This window comes from Trachemys scripta, chromosome 15 (assembly GCF_013100865.1).
Source record: "Trachemys scripta elegans isolate TJP31775 chromosome 15, CAS_Tse_1.0, whole genome shotgun sequence".
Classification (NCBI taxonomy): domain Eukaryota; kingdom Metazoa; phylum Chordata; order Testudines; family Emydidae; genus Trachemys; species Trachemys scripta.
The window spans coordinates 11,032,570-11,053,954 of NC_048312.1; the positions used below are offsets into that span (position 1 = coordinate 11,032,570).

The 21,385-nt window shown below is 45.3% G+C and overlaps 1 protein-coding gene across 1 annotated transcript in view; it reads right to left on the reverse strand.

Annotated features, from left to right (window-relative positions):
• TMEM132D (transmembrane protein 132D) overlaps positions 1 to 21,385 on the reverse strand; it is a 418,546-nt gene that overhangs the window by 11,579 nt on the left and 385,582 nt on the right. Inside the window, exon 6 of the mRNA XM_034791463.1 lies at positions 309 to 514. Coding sequence (XP_034647354.1) covers positions 309 to 514 — 206 coding nt within the window. The remainder of the gene's footprint in view (positions 1 to 308; positions 515 to 21,385) is intronic.

A 21,385-nucleotide genomic window follows, 5' to 3' on the forward strand; every position in this document is an offset into this window, starting at 1 on the left:
TCTTTGCTGATGTCTTGTAGTATTGCATAAGTGAAAACACTGACCCTGCCTCACCCGGCCAACAAGCTATTTCCATTTAAGCCACTAGTGCTATAAAAGGAAATTGATTTTCAGTGCAGATCCATGCAATCTGTGGTTCCTGTTGCCCTAATAAGTACAATGCGACAGCTGATTGAATAAATGTCTGGTGACCTTCAGGTTTACACCGGAATTGCATTAAGGCCAAATGAGTGTGTGCAGATCCGCTGGCCATGTCAGCTCCTTGGCATGTGAACAACCCAGACTGAACATTCGCTAATGAAACCTACCTCTTATTAGAGATGATAGGGACCCTCCACCCCTTGATCTGGTTTAGTTCTGTGTCAGAAATCTCTATCTGCAGTGGGAGGCGAGGAACCCAGACTGTCATTTCCAGTGGGGCAGTCAGATGCTGGTAAGTAAAATTAACGATGACATTCACTTTGCCTTTCATTTCCTTCCCGTTGACAAAGACGTAGTCACATCTGTCAGAAACCTGTAAAAGGGAAAGGAGGAAAAAATTAATGAGTCTCTGTACAAAATTATAAAGCTCACCCCGTGCTGAGTGAGTGGGAGGGAGGGAGAGATAAGATTCGGGTTTGAACTAGTTCCAAACTCTGAGGACAACTAGCAACAACAAGAAAGGTGCCTGGTTTGCCATTAGCAGACTGCATAATTTAGGAATACTTGCGAGCAAACAGGCTTTTCCTGCTATAAATATTTCCAATGGGAGCTATCATAAAAGAACAGCTCCATTCAGTTCTCAGCCCCCCCATTAGGACCTCTGGCTCTGGTTCTGAACTTGTTCTGGCTCTGATGGAAGTCCACTGAGTCATGGTCCCAGCCCCCCAGTAAGTCAGACAGATGGTATTGAGTTTCCTTTCCTCCTGTTTGATGTGATTCTAAGGAAATGTGATGTAAACATGAGGAAAATCAGATGGGTAGGTGCCTGCACAGGATATTCAATAGGAGGCATATTTCCCTGATCAATTCTGAAATGATGTCCTGGAGTGGTGGTGGTGGTTGCTGTATTGCAGGAAGTAGCATTAAAGATTCCCTCTGAATCAGTACTGGACCAACACCGACACATGGCATTAGGGGTGCTGTGCTTCTGGGGGTGCCACCTTTCAGAAAAGACACAAAGCTGAGGTCCTCACCATGTTTGTGAGAGCATTCTGTGCATTTCTGTGGAGTGGTGTGAACAGCTTCTGGACATTCTATGCTTCCTCTGTGGCTTCCCTCCTCCTGTCCTGGTCCTCTCCCCACTATCTCTGCTACTTCTTAAACACCCCCAGCTCCTCTGGTCCCGTCACCCTTCCCTCTTCTTGCACCGCATTTCTCCCTTCTTCTATTGCTTCCCAGCCTTCCATAGTTTAGATGAACTCTGGGCTCTGTTCAAGTGATGCTAACCTACCGTTGTTTTCCCTAGTGTCCTGCATCATACAGAATCCAAGTGACTTGTAGGTTATTCTAGGATGGTCCAACCCTGCTATCTTGGACTTCAGTGGGAGTTTTGCACGAGTAAGGACTACAGGACCTAGTCCCTAATGAGGGATAGTAGAGAAATGGAGCAGAACACTCACAATCCAAACAAACCCAACATGCTGGGGATGGTGTTGCTGTCATTATAAAAAGGCTATGTTTGGGGGCCTTGAAACATTTTTTCCTCAGTTTCATAAGGGATAAGAATACATTTTGAGGACAGTACCACAGAATAAAACAAGCATATGCAAAGCAAACAGAAAATGGTATTTTGTTGTTCAACAGAGACAGAGGGAGTTTTCTAATCCATCCATATCTGGAGGCATGTATTCATCGTGTCAATAGGGCTCCATTTATCATTGTGAGGTCTTAAATCTCTCTTGATACAAAAAGCACTCAAATCGGATTGAAAAAAGTTTTACTGAAACAAGTCCAGACAGGTTTATTATAATTTACTGCACGGGCGGTTCCTTGAAAGACTACACATGCTGAGGATTATTTGATATTAGCATTTCCCCTCAACCTCTCCCTAATAAAGAGCACTTGATTTTTGCATTTTAAAAAGCTGAATAAAATAGTGCCTTCATTAATGTACAGCATGAAAGGTAGGAGGAGGTGTGTGTGTGTTGTATGATAAAAGTTATTAGTTTCATCAAGAGATGGGGGAGAACCAGACTTCATTCTGAACCACTTTTAAACTCTGGCAGTTCAAATGAAATGGAACTCCTGTCTAAACCACCCCTGGTCTGGTAAACCCAAACCTGAAGCCCAATGTCCTCATACTTGACACTTGTGGCAAAGACAGAATTGGGCAATGACTCTCCCATCAATTTCTGTTCCCTCCTTCCCACCAGCACAGCCAGTTCAGTAACCGACTGGATCCTCTATTTGTATCATTTCTTCCTCTGGAAGAAGAAATGTTTGCTCAACCATCTGCAGAAGATGCCTTTACTTCTTCAAACATGACCCAGAATTCCTTGGCTGCAGCAGTGTGCCGAAAGAGGTGTGGTAGGTGATAGTACAAAGGATTCTGGGAGGCCAAGGCCTTGCTGCAGCCAACAGCAGAAACAGAAACCTCCTGTCCCTTTGGAGAATGAACCAGATGGATAGAAACTCTAACTGGAGAACAAGAGTGTGGGAGGTTTCAGAGTAGCAGCCGTGTTAGTCTGTATCCGCAAAAAGAACAGGAGCACTTGTGGCATCTTAGAGACTAACAAATTTATTTGAGCATAAGCTTTCGTGGGCTACAGCCCACTTCATCGGATGCATAGAATGGAACATATAGCAAGGAGATATATATACATAAAGAGAACATGAAAAGGTGGGGGTTGTCCTACCCACTCTAAGAGGCTAATTAATTAAGATGAGCTATAATCAGCAGGAGAAAAAAACCTATTGAAGTGATAATCAAGATAGCCCATTTCAGACACTTTGACTACAAGGTGTGAGGATACTTAACATGGGGAAATAGATTCAATGTGTGTAATGGCTCAGCCATTCCCAGTCTCTGTTCAAAGAGTGTGGGACTGGCCAGCTGATCAGTGTCTGAGGCAGTCACTGTGCTCTTGCAAAAATAATACCCTAGGCAACCACCTACTTAGCTTATCTCTTGGGCTGCCCCTGACTTGCCATATGGATTGATATCGAAAGATTCTACGTTAGCGAAACTAGGATCTACCAAGAAAGAGATGGTCATGTGTGTCTACAGCTGATCTCAGCAGAAGACATATCGTCCGTCCGAAAGCTCAGGGTGGGAGCATAAACCAAGCCTACCTCAATACTGTGAGTCTGACAAGGGTCGGACACAATGTCCTTTCCAAGCCATTTCTGACAACACTTTATTCATAATAACCTGTAGCCCTGGCTATCAATACTGCTGAGAGTTACTAAATCTCACTCAAGCGCTTTGGCAGCTATTGCAGGAGTCTAGGTGAGCCGACAAGACCTGTTCATTACAGCTAGTTAAAATATATGAGTAAATGTACATGTCAAATAATTTATTAACTACCACTTTACAGTGCTGATGATCTGAAGGAATGATCTATTAAAACCCTGAACTCTTTTCACAATCCATTACCAGCCAGACCTTCTTTTCCATTATGTGGATATATTTAATATTTCTGACTCCTGAATGCATAATCTTGCACTTATCTGAATTTAATGCCGTCTTCTACTTTTCTGTTTAAATGCTGAGTGACTTTAAATGTTATTTAAATATCACCAGCTTTTGTGGCACAATTTACATCCTTGGTATTTTGTTTTTCAATACAAAGGGCTTAATAGCAAAACCATTTCCACATTTTTTTGTCCCCGCCCTTTAGCTGCATGGATGGATTCTTGTGTGTGTAGGGTAGATTCCATCCCCAGGGCACTGGAAGAGAGCAGTCCTTCCACTTGGATCTGTACAAGGGGCACAGTGCTGCCCTACAGGTATTGTGCTCACATGAATTGCATCATTCTTCCCCAGGAGCGCCGCCAGCTTTTTTGCCGCCCTAGGCGGCGGAAGGTCCCGCCCCCAAAATGCCGCCCCCAACAGAGGCGGCGGAAGGTCACGCCCCCAAAATCCCTCCCCCGACAGAGGCGGCAGAAGGTCCCGCCCCCGAAATACTGCTGACAACCGAGGCGGCTGAAGATCCGTCCGCTGCGGTCGCCGCCCCCCCAACTTTTTCACCTAATGGGTTGCACCAGCCCTGTTCTTCCCACCTGTATTCTCCAATGTCCTGTCTGCCAGACAGGAGGGCACAGGACCCTCAGGCAGCGACTGGTACTCCTGCTCCATCTCTCACTTCATGTTACCTTGCATCTGCAGGAGAGGATCTTCCATTCCCCACTAGCACTGCGCATTCCTCCTAATCCTTCTGTGTGTTTTAAGTGATGCTCTGACACTGAAAATCTCTGGTGTGCTAATGAGCTTCAGCTGCTACTTGCTGGTTCGCTCTTTTCCTTGGGAGGCCCGCGAGGAGAAAAATTAGACAAAGCCTCAAAGCTCTTGTTTACACCTGAGTCATTGCAGATCAAAGTTTAAGCCGAGGTGGCTCCGAGGAAAATAATCAGCCAGGGAGCTGAATGCCTCAGATACTTAGCTTGCCTCTGCACACTGAAGCCCGGATACCGACTGCAATGAATGGCCTGTAAATGGGGATTTTCCTTTCTCAAACTTGAGGCCAGTGTATTAGCTTACAACTCCAGTGCCTCACTTACAATTAGCTATACTAAGCAATCACGCAGCCTTAACTAGTTAACTCCATGCCTTGGGGAGGTAATTAATCAAGTATCTTTGTTTCCCAGAGGGGGTAGCTGAGGCAGAGAGGCTAAGTCTCCCGCAAGGACAGAGCTGGGACTGGACCTCCCAAGCGGCTCCTGGGTATAAGTAACTTCTGACGCTGATCTGAGCATGACAGCCGGGGTGAGGTTCTTTGCTGGACTTCTAGGAGCTGCACCTTAGAACTTGCAGCCCAGGGGGCCTAAGTTACAGCAGCCTCCCTGAGTTGTCCTGTGTGTGGCAGCATTGCCCAGAATCTCGGTCGCCTCAGCATGCCTCTCCCATGCCCCAGCTCTGCCCCTGCCATGCCCCAGCACTGAAGAGCTTGAGGAGGTCCCTGGGAGCAGCCTTACAGTGCTTGCACCAGGGGAATCCTCCACAGCAGGATATAGGGCTTTGAGGGCATCTTTATGCCACTCTGGCCCTTTTATGCGACATAAAGGAACCGAAGTGGGGGTGAGAATCTCTCCCTTTTAATGGAGTTATTCCTGATTTACACAGGGTGAGAGGAGAATCAGGCTGCCAGATTTTAAATTCATTAATGGTCATGCAATGGAGAGAGAAAATAAAGCTGGCAGGAAAACAGACTTCAATTCTGGCTTCCCCAGGGTTATCATAAACAGGGAGCAAACCAAAATCCCAATACTACTGCAAGAATGATTAAAGAGATGCCTTGATCTTGTACTGTTAAGATTATAATGTATAAAAGCAAACAGATGCAGGCGGGCAGGGAGAGATTGAGCGGTTCGGTTACCCAATCTCTCCCGTTTACTGCTCTGTAAATGAAGAGAGCAATAATTATTTGATCATTCAATTCCCAGCCAGTCCTTTGGATGAATAAACACAATGGTTCGGTTGCAGTTTGTTCACAATGCCAACAGAGCAGCACCAAGACATGGTATAACATATACTTCATTTTCATAAATCAGGCCAGGGCATTCAGAAACAGGTCATCATTAAAAAAGGCAGATTATCTTTGCCTTGTTTTACTTCAGACATGTCCAAACCATTCATCTTAAAGCAGAAAGAGAAAATTCAGCAAAAGAGAGAAAAAGGATATAGGTTTTCCAAAAAACAGGCAGTTTCTCTGTCAGTCTGTTTCCTTCTTGCAAATAGCTGGTTTGATGGGTCTCAGTTGAGCACCCTCAGGTAGCAAGTGTAAAAAATCGGGACAGGGGGTGTTCTTCACCCTTCACCATCTGAGACAGAAATAGGGAAGCTCCAAGTTTATTAAGCTCATGAGTGCAGTGAATGAGGTGTGTGTGTGTATGTGTGTGTGTGTGTGAGAGTGTGTGTGTGTGTAAGCAAACTTCTCCCTGTAGGAGTGCTGTGGGGGATCAGCCCAGAATAAGTTTATTTACCTCAGACAATTTCCAGAGAACTAGTAAGCACATTTTAAAAGGTAGATGCCTCATAAATATCTCTATATTAAATAAGAATCTGTCTATGACATGTGAAATACAAAAGCCCCTTTTCATCAGTCAAGAAGGGTAGGACTGGAACCCTGTACATGTAGGTGTGCACAAATTCACCCTGAAATCAATCTCATGTTTTCCACACAGACCTGATGATTTATTTCCCTTCGGTCTAGCTTCTGATGTTTGATCTCTCAGGGCTGGCGATGCTCTGTCCCCCTAGAAATTAAACAAGCTGGGAGGGGACGGTGGAGGTGGATTCCCTTTTCTTTTGCTGCTAATGTGCTGTTGTCATAGCCCTCTCTGGGCTCTGGCCACTGCTAATGCCAGGACATAATAATGCCATTAAATCATTACAGTGCTGCTCTCTCGCTAGAGCTTTTTGGACCATCGTATCACAATAGGTTTCCAGACAAATGTGCTGAGCTGTCCTCCATTTAATTTTACAGAGGATACAGTTAGCTCCCATAAGACCCTCCAGATAATCTCTCAACATGGGGAAGCTTTTATCTCCCGAGGGGACAGTCTCTTAAATGGCATTTGTAACAGTGGAACTTGGAAGTACAGAGAAGTGCCTGGGGTTTGGTCTGGCTCCTGCAACTCCCCTCTTTCTCTTATGCTGGCGAACAGCTAGAAAAGCTTCAGCAAGCTTCCCCTGAGCCACATACATCTAATCTCAGTCAACCACAGCAGCAGAGGTTAGAGGCTGCTTGTCACCAGCACAATACAGGGCGATAACAGTGGAATTATGAAGTAGGTATGTGGCCATGTCATGAATGCACTAAACAAAAGATTTAAGGCAAATTGGGTGTGGTGTGGGGATCAATCATCCTACAAAATTTGTAGGGTGAGATTTTCAAATTGGCCTAACTCTAAACTCTGACGTTAATGGCAGAACTTACATCGACTTCAGTGGGAATAGAAGCACTAAGTGCTTTCAAAAATCCCACCAATTAACTACTCATTCTTCTTGAGACAAATGCCAATCTCCCAGACAGAGCTGTGCATAATGTAGCCCAAGACTATGCACCCAACTCGATTGGTGTCATTGCAAACTTGAAAGTGTTGCTGCTCTAGCAAACTGAGGAGTTTTTCCCTGGAAAGCAAATATGGACTTGAAAGGGTGGATTCTTTGCTGTGCCGAGACACTTTACTTTTCTCTGTTAAAGTGTCTGATTGTGTTGTTTAAAAAGAAACCAACTTGTTGCTCCAAAGTAGCACATGGACATTCCAAGCTCTTCAGTTTTGATTGCAAGCGAAATAGTTACAAAGCTTCCTTATTATTTTTTTTCATAAGATAGAACTCAGAAATGGGAATTTATTTCTTCCTCTTGTGGATACTATTGGATTTTGGAGAGTTCACCCTCTTATCTGAGCAAGCGAACACAAAGCCTTTGGCATCCCTGTTCAGCAGAAGTCATCAACAGAAGCCAGACACTCCTGCAACCAGGCAGCGATTCTCCACAGGCTTTTCACTCTAATTTCTTACATCTGATTCTGTGCTGATTTGCATCTGTGTCATTGTGTATCGCTGTGCAAAGGGCCCGTGAGGGAGGTGTAAAACGCTACCACTTCTGTAAGAGAGGAATTCTGACTTGGTAGCATTCTACACCCACTGTCTACAGTTATAAAGGCCTCTGCGAAGTTCTGGGCAGTGAAGAATCGTGATAGTTGGCCCCAGTGCCTGTCCTAACAACACCGCTCTGCTTTTCTCATACTTTTTCGAAACTGTCTGGGGTAAATGTTACCTTGGATGGCTAATTCACCAGCTAGTCAGACCTGCCTTTGTTAGTTTACTGGGCTTAGTGGATTCCTCAGGTCTGGAAAGAAGGCAGGAAGAATAGTGCATTTTGTATTACACAATGGAAGGGTACCACATTTCTTTCTTAGCCCACAGCAACACCAGAGACTGAAGCACTTCCCCACCTCGTTAGCATCATTTAGCCCACATGTGATATTGATTACAAATCTTTACAGGAAACCGTTTCCCCCCCCCCTCCCCCCCCCCCCCCGCGGTAATTCTGTTGGCTCTTTTACAAAGAGGCACCTAATAATTCTATGAAAATGAGAAGCACATAAGTCAATTAGGAAGACTCTGGATTAGGGCATCTTGAGGGACAGACGATTAGGAAAGCTAGTCTTCACTGTTCCCAATTGACAGCTTATATTTCAGGAATGCACCATGAGCTGGGCTGCTAATCTTAATGCATGGCAATGTAGGGCAGTAATCCTCCCCCGTGCAAGCACCGCTCTCCTTATATTGTACATTTCAAAAACATAACTGCCACCTTGGCAGGCTTACCAGATATTTGCTGATTTAGGATGGCACATATTGCTTAGCCCACAAGCATAAGCAGTAGTAGTTAGCAAGATAAATTACATTAATGAGTCCTGCCGGAATCAGTGCTGTCACTTAGAAGAATAGGAGAGTTTTCCAGCCTTTCTATAATGAGGAAAAAGCGATTGACCAGGAAAATAACAAATGGAACTCATCTGAGCTTTGAAAGACTCCAGGAGGCACCTAAGCTTTGTGTCAAGGTGCAAAAGGAGGAAACCATTATCATTCCTATTCTGTAAGACATTGGCAAGTGCCGCGGGGAATGTGGCATCACCTTTAACCACAGATACTTAGCAGACAGCGGAAGAATGAGATACACAATTGTGAAGTCTGGGAACTGACCTCAGCCTGAAACTACACAAGACAGGGACAAGTGACTGACAGTAGCAGGGTGGCAAGACAGGAGGTAAAGTTGACCCAAGACCACTGTGTAGCTAGAAAATACACCCTTCCTGGTTTTGAATCCAATCAGAACCAAAACCATAGGAGATCAGAATCTATTAGTAAAAATCTATTGGTGGTAGCACATTGCCTGACCACACCAAAGGATGCTGGAATCAGGAATAATTACTGAACATCTGCTCCTTGAGTACAGCATTTCCCTGTGTAGTAGAGAAGAGAACTTTTTTATTTTAGAGGGAAAGGGGTAGGAAACAGAAGTTGCATCAATTTTAGACCAGATTCTATTACCCTCACTCACCCTTGAGTAGAGCTTTCTCCCATAAGTAGACCCATTGACTCCTGTGCTATTTGCAGAGGGAGGTGCTACTCAGCATACAGTGTCTCGGTCTCCTCAACTATCAGTACCTGTGTGTCAGTGGCACTAACATCCTAAGCTGTGCTGTTCCAAACTGGAGCAAAAAATACACAGCCTGGCTTGAAGCTCAGCTATTTAACTCCAGCCAAATCCTAAATCTGATGTTGCCTTGAAGTCTGTCAAAATGTATTTACTCTGGGGGGGGGGGGGGGGGGTAAATGTGAACGTCTACACTTTATGCAGGCTGCTTTGCCTCATCTCAAGCAATTGATCACGTCATAAGTGTCAGCAAAAAATGCAAGAGCCTTTCTGTGTTTTCTTTCCCTGAAGTAGTGCTCTGAAATAAGAAGGAAACAAAATGGGCTCATGTCAGATTGGCATTTCTGACCTAGTCAACCTTTGCTACCATGTGGCAGTCAATCAAGGGAAACCAGTTTCCATTCCAGGGGGACCAGCTGCTCAGCATGAAAGCTGATATTGAAACGAAAAGAATAGGCTCCTTCTGGTTACATGTGTAAATTACGAGGACCGTTAGATTATAGGCTGATTTCCAACCATTGGTAGGTGCACCAGAATGGAGTAAGAAATACGTACATTCATTGATAATTGTACTCTGGGTTTTTGTATCACCTTCCATCAAAGGATCTCACAACAAGAGCTAGATGCAAATTTTCCATCAAAACTGTTTTTTGATGGAAAGTAGTATTTTTTGAAAAATAATTTTTTTGTGAAAGGTATCTGCTTTCCAGGAAAAGGTTTGATATATTTTTTTTTGGTCAAAAAGAATGAACGCCTCACACTGAAAATATTTAGATTTGGAAATGCTGATCCAGTACCACATGGGCGTTGTAGTTCAGATGCCTCACGTCCCTGTTCTCTGTTATGAATGGAACTCCCCACATGAACTATATCTCCCATGTTGCACCATACTCAGGGACTCTTATGATGCACCTGTCCATTAGGGGAGACTGAGGTGGATCAGAGGACATGGAGGCCAGAGATTCTAGCCTATACAGGAGGATGGAAACTCGAGGCACCTCAACTACAACTCCCATGAGTCACTGCAGCAGCATTTCCAAATGTAAATATTTAGGTTTTCAAATGTCAAAACTTGTTTTGGTCCGGTTCTACTCACAATGCTTTGAAAGCATTCTTTGTGACTCTACCCCATTTAGGAGGGCATGATCATTATTCCTCTTTTACAGGTGGGAAGCTGGGGCAAAGTGAAGTGAAACAACTTGCCCAAGGTCCTGTGAATCCTCTGTGGCAGAACAAAACCAAAAGGTGCTCAACCCCTTGCAGGAGCATTTCTGCATCCTACAGAAGGATGATGTGACGTGAGTTCTGACAGGCAAGGATCCACTGGTGATGGTGCATATCAATACTAATGACACTGTGCTGTGGGATATCGCACAGATTATAGATGACTTCAGAGAACTCAGAACATGTGATGTCCCACGTCTTGAATCCAGGCCTGGGAGTGCCCATCCATCTGCTGCATAGTGACTTCCACCCAATGTTTGCTGAAACCCACTGGGCTGATAAAGATAGTAGGACTACAGCCTTAGCTGACTGAAGGACTGCCCAGGTTTCACTGATTGGTCCAACTATGGTATGTAAACCAGAGGGAGGCACAGGAAGTTGTCTGACCAACAAGATGATTTTCTGTTGTGGCTGCACTGGACCCTGCCTGTGCCTGCTTCTTGCACCCAACCGCGCTCCTAATTTCTGCTCTGCTCCTGGCTTCTACCTCATCCCTGCTTTCACTCCTGTTCCCACTGTGCTCTTGCTCCATGCTTGATCCTTGCCTGACCTCCAGTTCCTGCCCTTATCTCGCTTCCATATCAGTTATCAGTCCTGCCTCTGACTCTGGCTTGACCCTTGTCTCTGGCATTTGGTATCTGCCCTCGGCTCCGACCCTCAGCTTTGATTCCTGAGTCTGACTCTGGTTTGACTCCTGGCTCTGGTAATTGGCATTTGATTCTGGTGCTGACCCTTGGCTTTGTTCCCTAACCTGGATGCCTCCTCTCACACTAGACCTGATTCTTGCTCTGCCTACATCCTGGTCCACAACAGAATGGTACTGAAGGAGAAGAATGCTTAAGTGATCTTCTTGGAGTTCCTTCCTGTCCCGCAAGCAAAGGAAGACAGAAGATCCTGGAAGTGAACCACTGGATAGGTAAGTGGTGTAAAGCAAAAAGTTTTGATTTTGTGGAACACTGGTCTACCTTCTATTGGGAGAGGGGGCTATAAAATTTGGATGGCCTTCATCTCAGTAGATGGGGAGCCAATCTTCTCAAGTACAGGCTGGCTAGAGCGGGCGTGTTTCTAATGGGGTCCAACAGGGATTGGTTCTTGGCCCTGTGCTCTTTAACGATGTCAATGATTTGGAGGAAAACGTAAAATCATCACTGATAAAGTTTGCAGATGGCACGAAGATTGGGCGATTGATAAATAATGAAGAGGACAGATCACGAATGCAGAGTGATCTGGATTGCTTGGTAACCTGGGCACAAGTAAACAATATTGTTATAATATGGCCAAATGTAAAGTGATACATCTAGGAACAAAGAATGTGGAACTCTATCCTGGGAAGCAGAGACTCTGAAAAGAACTTCGGGGTCATGGTGGATAATCAGCTGATCACGAGCTCCCATTTCAACACTGTGGCCGAAAAGGCTAATGTGATCTTTGGATGTATAAACATGGGAATCTTGAGTAGCAATTGGAGTAAAATATTACCTCCGTATTTTACGCTGCTACTGAAATACCGTGTCCAGTTCTGGTCTCAACAATTCAAGAAGGATGTTGAGAGAAGGTTCAGAGATGAGCCGGGAGAATGATTAAAGAATTGGACAACATGCCTTATACTGGTAGACTCAAGAAGCTCAGTCTATTTAGCCTAACAAAGAGAAGGGGTGACTTGATCACTTTTATAAGTACCTACATGGGGAACAAAAACTTGATAATGCAGGGCTTTGGAACTGTGCTCCGGCTCCGCTCCAGCTCCAGGTAAAAACCTGCAGCTCCACTGCTCCGGAGCTGCTTCGCAATCCAGCTCCGGGCTCCGCTCCAAAGCCCTGTGATAATGGACTCTTCAGTCTAACAGACAAGGGTATAATAAGATCCAATAGCTAAAAGCTGAAGCTAGAAAAATTCAGACTGGAAATAAGGAGCTAATTTTTAGCAGTGAGTATAATTAATCATTGGAACAACTTACTAAGGTTTGTGGTAGATTCTCCATTACTGGCAATTTTTATATCAACATTGGATGTTTTTCTAAAAGATATGCTCTAATTCAAACAAGAATCCTTTCAGGGAAGTTCTATAGCCTGTGTTATATAGGAGGTGAGACTAGATGATCACAGTGATACCTTCTAGCCCACTCTATGTATCTATTAAATGTTTTCTCCAATTTGAAAAGGTTCTGCACAGTAGCTCCCTATTATGTGACCCCATCACATCGTGCAGCGGTGCAAGTAGGCCGATACGCTCCGATACGCCGTACCAGCAAGCTATTTATAGCTGGTACAGCATATGGGAAGGACACAGCAGCAGCAGGGCCGCCCGGGGGTGGGGGGGGCAAGTGGAGCAATTTGCCCCAGGTCCCAGGTCCCGGGCCCCGTGAGCCCTGGCCCGGCGGCGTTCTGGGTCTTCGGTGGCATTTCGGCAGCGGCGGGGGGCCCTTCAGTGCTGCCAAAGATGCGGAGCGACTGAAGGGCCCCCCGCCGCTGAAATGCCGCCGAAGACCCGGACCGCCGCCGGGTGAGTACAAGCGCCGCAGCTCCCCTGCTTTGCCCCAGCCCCCCTGAATCCTCTGGGTGGCCCTGAGCAGCACTGCCGCCAGAGGAGAGCTGTGTCTCCGTCTGTGTACCACAGCAGCAGCCCCGCTGGAGGAGAGGGCTGAGGGGCGGGGATGGGAGTTCTGCTCCTTTCCCCGCTGGGAGGAGCATCAGCAGCAGGGAAAGGAGCAGAACACCGGCAGCTCCTCCGGCGGCTGTACTGCCCCCACCCAGCCTCGCCTCCCCAAACCCTGTCCTCCGGCAGGGCTGCTGCTATAGTACAGAGGGAGGACGGAGACGCGGCTCCGTGGAAGGGCAGGGGGCGGGGCTAGGGGTTCTGCTCTTTTCCCCGCTGTGGTTCCCGGGAGTGCCCTGCCCCAAAGTCTCCAGCACAGCAGGAGGACAGAGCCGCCCCCCAGGTAACATGGGATGGATGTGGGGAGGGGATGGGCAGAGCATGGGGTGGCGGTGGGATGGTGAGGAGTCACATGGAGGGTCATGTGGGAAGGTCATGTGCCCCCTCCCCTTGGTTGGTTCTCCCCCCTTCTTCCCCACCCCCCGTACCGGTAAGAAATGGACTTTACTTGCACCACTGATATTGTGTTCCAATCCCAGCTAACAGCATCACTGCTTTAGAAAAAGTTCAACCACTCTAAGGATTTGAGCTGAGACCCATGTAGATAAAAGATGGCTCTCTGGTAGCTTTCCTAATGTGCTAATGCACCTTGAGCACATTTTAGGGAATATTGATTAGGAAAACACTGCTTCCAATTAATTCCTAAGGAAATCTTATTTTGTTCTGCAGCTTTGTGGCAAACATGAATACGTTATCCCCAGCAAAATATACCTGAGTGAAATATGCAGTAGCACATATTAAAAGGACGTACAATTCTGGGCAAACATCCAGTTCTCGCCGCATGCTGCCTCCCCTGTGAATGTTATGGATCAGCCACAATGTCTGAAGTCTATAGGTGTAACTAACTGAAAGCCCCCTGGTTAAAAATCTCTCCTGGGGAATCACCTCCTTATTTTTAACCTAGATCAAGAATATTTCATTTCTGCAGATTTTTTCCCTTCAATTTTATTTTTTGCATGTATTTTTACTACTGACATGACCCAAAATTCACCCCTATGTAGAGGGTTAGCAAAGGCTTATGCATCTTCAGGGACTTTAGTTATGCATAATGTGTGTACTGGCCCACTGCACACAAGTGAATTTTGCCAAAGGAGATGATCCTTAGTTAGACAGGATGGGACATACGGGCACGCAGGAGTGCACACTCCCCTCATGGATAGTTTAGTAGTTGTTTACGAGCTACCTGCAGCCTCTAAAAAGAGCTTCCTTCACGTCGCCTGAAGCTAAACAATTGTCTCTCACAATAGACAGTAACCAGCTGTGGTACAGTTCTGATGTTCAGTGGTCCCCACCTCTCGGTACTGCAGCTATAGCATTGTGGAGGAAGTTCTAATCTGTGAAGGATTTTGAAACTTGGCTTCATTCCAAAACAAAGTGAAAATGAAAAATTTCAGAATTCTGCCTAACGGAGAATTTTGAAAGAAAAAATTGCTTTAAGTCAATCAAAATGTTCTCTTTTGACAAAGTCATTTGGTTTCAATTTTGTCTTTTTTACAAATTCTGTGTTATTAAAAGTATAATACCACCCAGAATAAAAAATTGAAATGAAGCATTGTTTAAAAATGAAAAATCAAAATGTTCCGTTCCAAAAATGTAGGAACCAGATGTTCTGACATTTTCAGAACAAAATGTTCAACGCTGTTGTTACTCTCCTCCCCACCACCTTACCCCAGTTTTCTTCTGAAACAAAACTGCAGTGAAATCAACCTGATTTTGTGATGCTATTTGATTTGGGACAGAACTGCATATTCTGATATAATAGGGTTCTATTGAAGTTTCTCTGACCAATTCCAGCTTGAACCGAAGTAACAAGTCACAACAATCCACCACAGTGAAACTCTGTTTAACTACAGTCCAGCAATACATATCACTATAAGTCACATTCTAAACTTGGTTACATTTATGAAAATCTGGGGTATTGCCACTGAAGGCCATAAAGCTGCTCTCACTTGCAGGGAAGGAGCATGAGCCTGAACCTGTGGCTAAGACACTAAATGATTACGCAGAAAACCTGGGTTCAATTTCCAGCTCTGCCTCAGACTTCCTAGATGACCTTGGGCAAGTCACCTAATCTCAGGGTGACCAGATGTCCTGTTTTTAAAGAGACAGTCCCGTTTTTGGGGACTTTTTCTTATATGGGCACCTATTACCTCCCACTCCCTGTCCAGTTTTTTCACAGTTGCTATCTGGTCACCCTACCTAATCTCTCTGTATTGCGTTTGTCAAATAATATTCCCTTCATCCACATGGAATGCTGTGAAGATTGTTTTATAAATAATGAGGGGGTGATAGGGACTTGATAGATCAATTACCTCAGATTTAATTGTTATCAGAATACAATTCTCCATCTTTTCAGTCTGCAGCAGGGAACAGGAGACATAACCAGACTGAAGGCCTGACGTGGTCCTATCTGAAGACGAATAGGATGAAACTCTATTCCTGACATTCAGGAAACAGCAAAGAGAAATCAAATGGCTTCATTCTTTCTGACTGCTGTCCACCCTACCCACAACCACCACTCCTGATTTGCTGCTGGCTACCTTGCTGTTCCTGCATTCCAGCTGGAAAGGAAAGAGTGCAACTTCCTGTCCACCCAAGGCTCTTGTTATGAAATGAGCCAGATGATACGGGTTTGTACCAGCACAACATGGCCAAAACAATGAGCTCATTTTGGAATCCACTTCTCCGAACCAGCAAGCCACTGAAATGTAGGCGCTATCACAAAGAAGTGCCAAGAAAAGTCAACCACAGTCTTACGCGTAATCAGAACTGCCATCTTGTCCCCTAGTATTTAAGACTGCAGAAGTCACAATTATTTGTAATGTGTAAATCCTGATTGTTTTTATGATAATTATGCTCCATACCCTTTTCAGATTCCGCTTTGAAAACCACAAGCACTCTCTGGGCTATGATTTGGTAATCTGGGGTTGGCATGGAGGGGAACAACATCGTTTCCTTCAATACCGATAGTTTTTAATCCTGAAATGAGTGATATTTTCCCCCCATGTGAAGATTAAGAGGAGGAATAATGTACAGTGAGAGGAAGTGCTTTTGATTTTTGGATCTTGAAAAGAGGGAAACAGAGGTGGCCTCTTTGTCTCCAGATAATAAATGCTTTCGCTTCCAAGTGAAATAGAACTGGTGAAGAATGCAATGGCTTAGACTGACTAAACACAAACAGGAAAAACTGTGGCCAGACATACAGACTAACCCCTGCTGTAACAGGGAGATTCAAGCCTTCTTTAGTTTCCTAATACAGGCTCCATTGTCTAACAAAAGTTGTGTTGGGGAGTGGAAGGACTCACCCTGCCTTGTGTAACCTGTGTTAAGGCCGACCATATTGCATATGAAACATGGGGGTATGCAGGGGCTGGGAGCAACTGGATGGAGTCTGGCTGGCCACATATGGAAGTGGGGACATGCACCCATAAAGGGGTGTTGCAAATTACTTCTACAGCATCCCAGTGTATCTGGAGAGGCTCAGGAGGCATTATAACTCTCCGAAGCACTACGCTACTAAGCACATCAATGCGCTTCCCCTTACTATGGGCCATGTGCTAACAGCACCGCCTAGCTCAGAAGCAATAACTGGTTTCAGGTCTTGCCCAGGATCGTATGCGTGGATCATACTGAGCCAAAGTATTTGAAGACTAGTAACATGACTGCAGTTACAATGGTTTTGTGTATAATTATAATAAAACAGGTGCCACACACAGGATATTTCAGACTTCCCTGGTCTTAGGCAGATTAGTGCAAATTTAAAATTTCATGCTGACCCATCCTATTCCATGAGCACTCCATTAGGTGATTTGGTTGATGTCCATAAAAACATTTTCGCTCTATTCATGTAATTCACGAATGATCTAAAAAGATTTTTACCATACTATTTGCTCGTTTTATCGTACTTTGTACTGTACTGCACTGCCACACTTTTCTGGGGGTCACAGTGATCATACATTGCACGTGAGCCAACAATGTGGTGCACTTAAAAAAAAAAGGCAAATATGATTCTGGGGTATATTAACAGGAGTGTTGTATGTAAGACACGGGAGGTGACTGTCCCACTCTTCTCTACACTAGTGAGGCCTCAGCTGGAGTATAGTGTCCAGTTCTGGGCACCACACTTCAAGAAAGATGTGGACAAACTGGAAAGAATCCAGAGGACAGCAACAAAAACGATGAAAAGTTTAGAAAACCTGACCTGTGGGGAAAGGTTTAAAAAAAACCCTGGGCATGTTCAGACCGGGAAAGCAGACTGAGAAGGGGACCAGATCACCTTTAAATATGTTAAGGGCTGTTGTAAAGACGAACTGATGAATTGTTCTCCATGCCCACTGAAGGGAGGATAAGAAGAATTGGCTTGATTTTCAGCAAGTGAGATTTAGATTCGATATTAGGAAGAAGTTTCTAACTACAAGGATAGTTACGCTCTGGATTAGGCTTCCAAGGTTGTGGAATCCCAATTATTGGAGGTTTTTGAGAACTGGGTGGACAAACACCTGCTAGGGATGGTCTAGGGTTACTTGGTTCCTTCCTTAGCACAGGGAGCTGGACTAGATGACCTCTCAAGGCCCCTGTATTTCTATTATTCTATATAAGGTAGCAAATCTGTATTAGGCTGGATTTACTGGGCATGTGATTTATGCCCTACTAGAGTTACTTTCCCATAGCTGCACAGAGTACAGTGTGTATTATTCTCACTTGCCTGTAGAACGATAAAAACAAAGCTAGAAGATCAATACCAAAAGAAATCATATGTTCACTGAGGTTTGCTCATCCCATAAAAAGCAAAAACTCTTTGTAAGGAAAAATTCCCTTTTCCTGCTCATGAGATTTTTCATCTGTAGCTCCAATAGGGAGAGTGGAGCTCAGGCGAGATCCCATTCTCATTAACACTCTACAGCAGGCCTTGCTGGGCTTAGGGGAGACATGGCTGGGAGTGGTCTGGAGAAGACCAATCTGTTTGTCTCAGTGGAGTGTCTGAAGGAAACGATTCAGTGCCATGGCTGTCCGTCAATACTCAGAGACCAGTATTCATAAAGAGCCAACTCTTGCCCTTCCTCTGCAGGTGGGGAAACTCCTCTGATTGCACAAGTGGTTCAGTTCCACTGTGGAAGGGTGGTGGTGGCAGGATGTGCAAGGGGTCACACACGGAGGTGCATTTTCTCCCTGTGTGGCACCAGGCTACTGGTGGCTCGGAGTAGGTCTGAGGGTGCATAGGCGCTGACTCCATGGGTGCTCTGGGGCTGAAGCACCCACAGGAAAAAAAACGGTGGGTGCTGAGCACCCACCAGCAGCCCCCTTACCGGAACCTCCCCTTCCCGCCAGCGCCTCCTGTGGGCCCCACAGATCAGCGCCTCTCCCACAGCTGTTTTGTGGTGTCAGGAGGCACTGGGGGGAAAGGGGAGGAGCGAGGGTGCAGCATGCTCGGGGGAGGGGGTAGAACTGGGAAGGGAAGGGGCAGGGTGGGGGTGGGAAGAAGCAGGGTGGGGGTGGGACCTTGGGGGAAGGGATGGAGTGGGGGTGGGGCTTGGGCAGAGTCGAGGGGGAGCAGATTAGAAACTCGGCGCCTATCTGAGGGTGAGACCACAGATCTTCTGCTCCTGGAAAAGAAAGGAAGCCACAAGGGCACTCTAGCTATTGCATTACAACAGTCTCTGGGTAACAGCTTAGCAGCTGCTTCTGCGGCCTTTGGGGAAAATTCCTCTTCCCCTGAACTGTTGTATTAATTTCAATGGAATAAATGGGTTAACATGACCCTGGAACTGTCCACCATTAAACAGTTTTAAACAAAGTTTGGGGTTTAGCACACAGAGACCTCAGCGTGCTTAGTACCATGGCAAACACCATGACCAGCCCTGTGGAACCTTTACTTAAAGATACAGAAAAAGAAGGAAAAATGGTCAAGCCTTTGAAATGCAAAGTGTTAAGTAAGGCTTTAATTTTAACAACATCCTTTGTTCTCGTTCCCTTTAGCTGTAGAATGTCTTTAGAGAGACCCTTCCACCGCACTCCCGCCTTGTCTAATAGTCTCTTAGATAGTAATATAACTGCCCTTTGGGGTAAAAGAGAAGAAGTTAGCTGAGATGGGCTGGAGCTGCTGCTGTTGCTAAATTCTGATCCCCTTTCCTAGAAGGCAAAACAAAACAAAGACACACAGGAGGAGAGAGAAAAGAACAGCAAAGATAGAAAAAGCAACTTTTGTCTCTGGTGCTGACTTTCCCTTGCAATCTCACTGCTGGTAAAGCACACAGTCTTATTAGCCGCTCCAAGATCTGGCAAACTTGTACCAGCACTGGGTTGTTTAGGGTATTGTTTTTGCTTGCCTTTCTGATCACAGGCTTACAGTAGTATTGCAAAATACACAGTCTTCGCTAGCTAAGCCAGACTTGTATTAGACAGAAGGAAAAGGGAGAGGGATAGGAAAAAGGTGAAATAAGGCGGGGGGAGAAAAAGGACAGGTCGACGAGGGGGAACAAAGTTTAATATCCCAGGTGGCATTTGGGATTCAATCAGAGCTAGTGGAGTTGATGTCATCTGGGTCCCTGTCTTTGGTCCAGTCTGGTCAGCACACCTCTCAGGACTAGGACAACAAAGACCCAGCTGTGTTATGGTAGATCTTGGAGTCCTAGGAGATGGTGGGGGTAGCAGCTTGTGAAGCTTGCTCTTTCCCCTTCTTTTAATCCGCACTTGTTCTCGAGCTTTCTTTTTCCTCCTATTCTGCCCCTAAAATCTTTTCTTTTAAGGACCAGAAAAGGGAGCAATGGGTGACCGGTTAGACCTAATTTCCACACCAGTATTAGTCCATCAATTTCCAGTCCCAGCTTCTCTTGTTTACCAGACATGCTCTTAACACGGTCCTTGAGTTATATCAACAGGCCTTTTTGTTTGGACCAGTTCAGTCTTTCCACCTCCATTTTGCACTTTTTCCCATCAACATTCGTTGTTACGTGTTATTGTGACATTTTGTGAACTTTCACTCACTCTTTACAGTTAAACTCACAATTGGGGTAAATATGTGGGCCCAAATATTGCTACAGCCCTGACATGCATCGGTCCAGTGCCTAGGCTGACCCTTGAGCTGGGCTCAGGATTGGTCCTGAGTGAACAAATTTACGGATTTCATCTCCTTGCTCGTGCTAAGTGTAGCAAGGATTCATGCCTCAGTGTGTTCATCTCTGCCTTTGTGGGATCCCACCCTCGTGCTTCTCTGTGGGCCAGCAAGTGGCTGTTCCCTGGCTATGTTGGCTTCTACACTGTGCAGGTCACTCTCCCTTGACATCCGCATCAGTCCAGATGAGAACTTTTCCTCCTGACGGTGTTTCATTATTATATTACAGTCACACCGAAAGGCCCCAAGTAGCGATTGGGACCCCACTGTGCCAGATGCTGTACAAACACTTAGGAGAGACAACCCCTTCCTTGAAGAGTTTACAATATATAAACATGACAGACAAAGGGAAACTGAGTCAGTGAGAGATTAAGTGACTTGCCTAAGGCTCTGCAGGGTATTTGTGATAGATATAAACCCGGACCTCCTGAGTCCTAGTCTCGCGCTTTGGTCATAAGACCATCCTTCCTCTTGTTACAGCTTGCCTATCTTTGATTAGACAGACATATCAAACCTCTGGTAACGACTCTATTACTACGTCCCAGAATTTGTTACCCTCTTGGCACTCCCAGAGCAAGTACCACAGTTTGGCACTTGGCATGCTTAGCATTGCTACCTTTATTTACTTCTGAGCTTCAACTCTCATGGTAACTTAATTTGTTGGGTGATATCTACAGTGAATCCTGCCCCTGTTAACCACAGCAATAGTGGTACACATCATCTGGTTCCTTACAGTCTTTGTGTAGTACAGTATTTCCAATGGATTTCCCATGCCGGCATTGAGGTCACATATATTACAATTATGTTAACAAGCCTGTCTTTCTAAAGAACAGACTATTTTTCTTCTCATTTCCCTGAGACACGTTTTCCCATCTAGCCTTAGCAGGCTATGTTGATGGATTGTACCAGCCACAAACAATAATTCTGTTCCTTGAGCAAATTCAAATCAGCATTCTAATAGTTGTGGATAGCTCAGAATAATGCATAACGTTTAGAAAAATCGTCTAGGGATATGTTGAAGACACCTGACCATATATATGCTCACTATACCCAGCTCTGTCCTTGGGGGAAGAGCTGGAGGAAG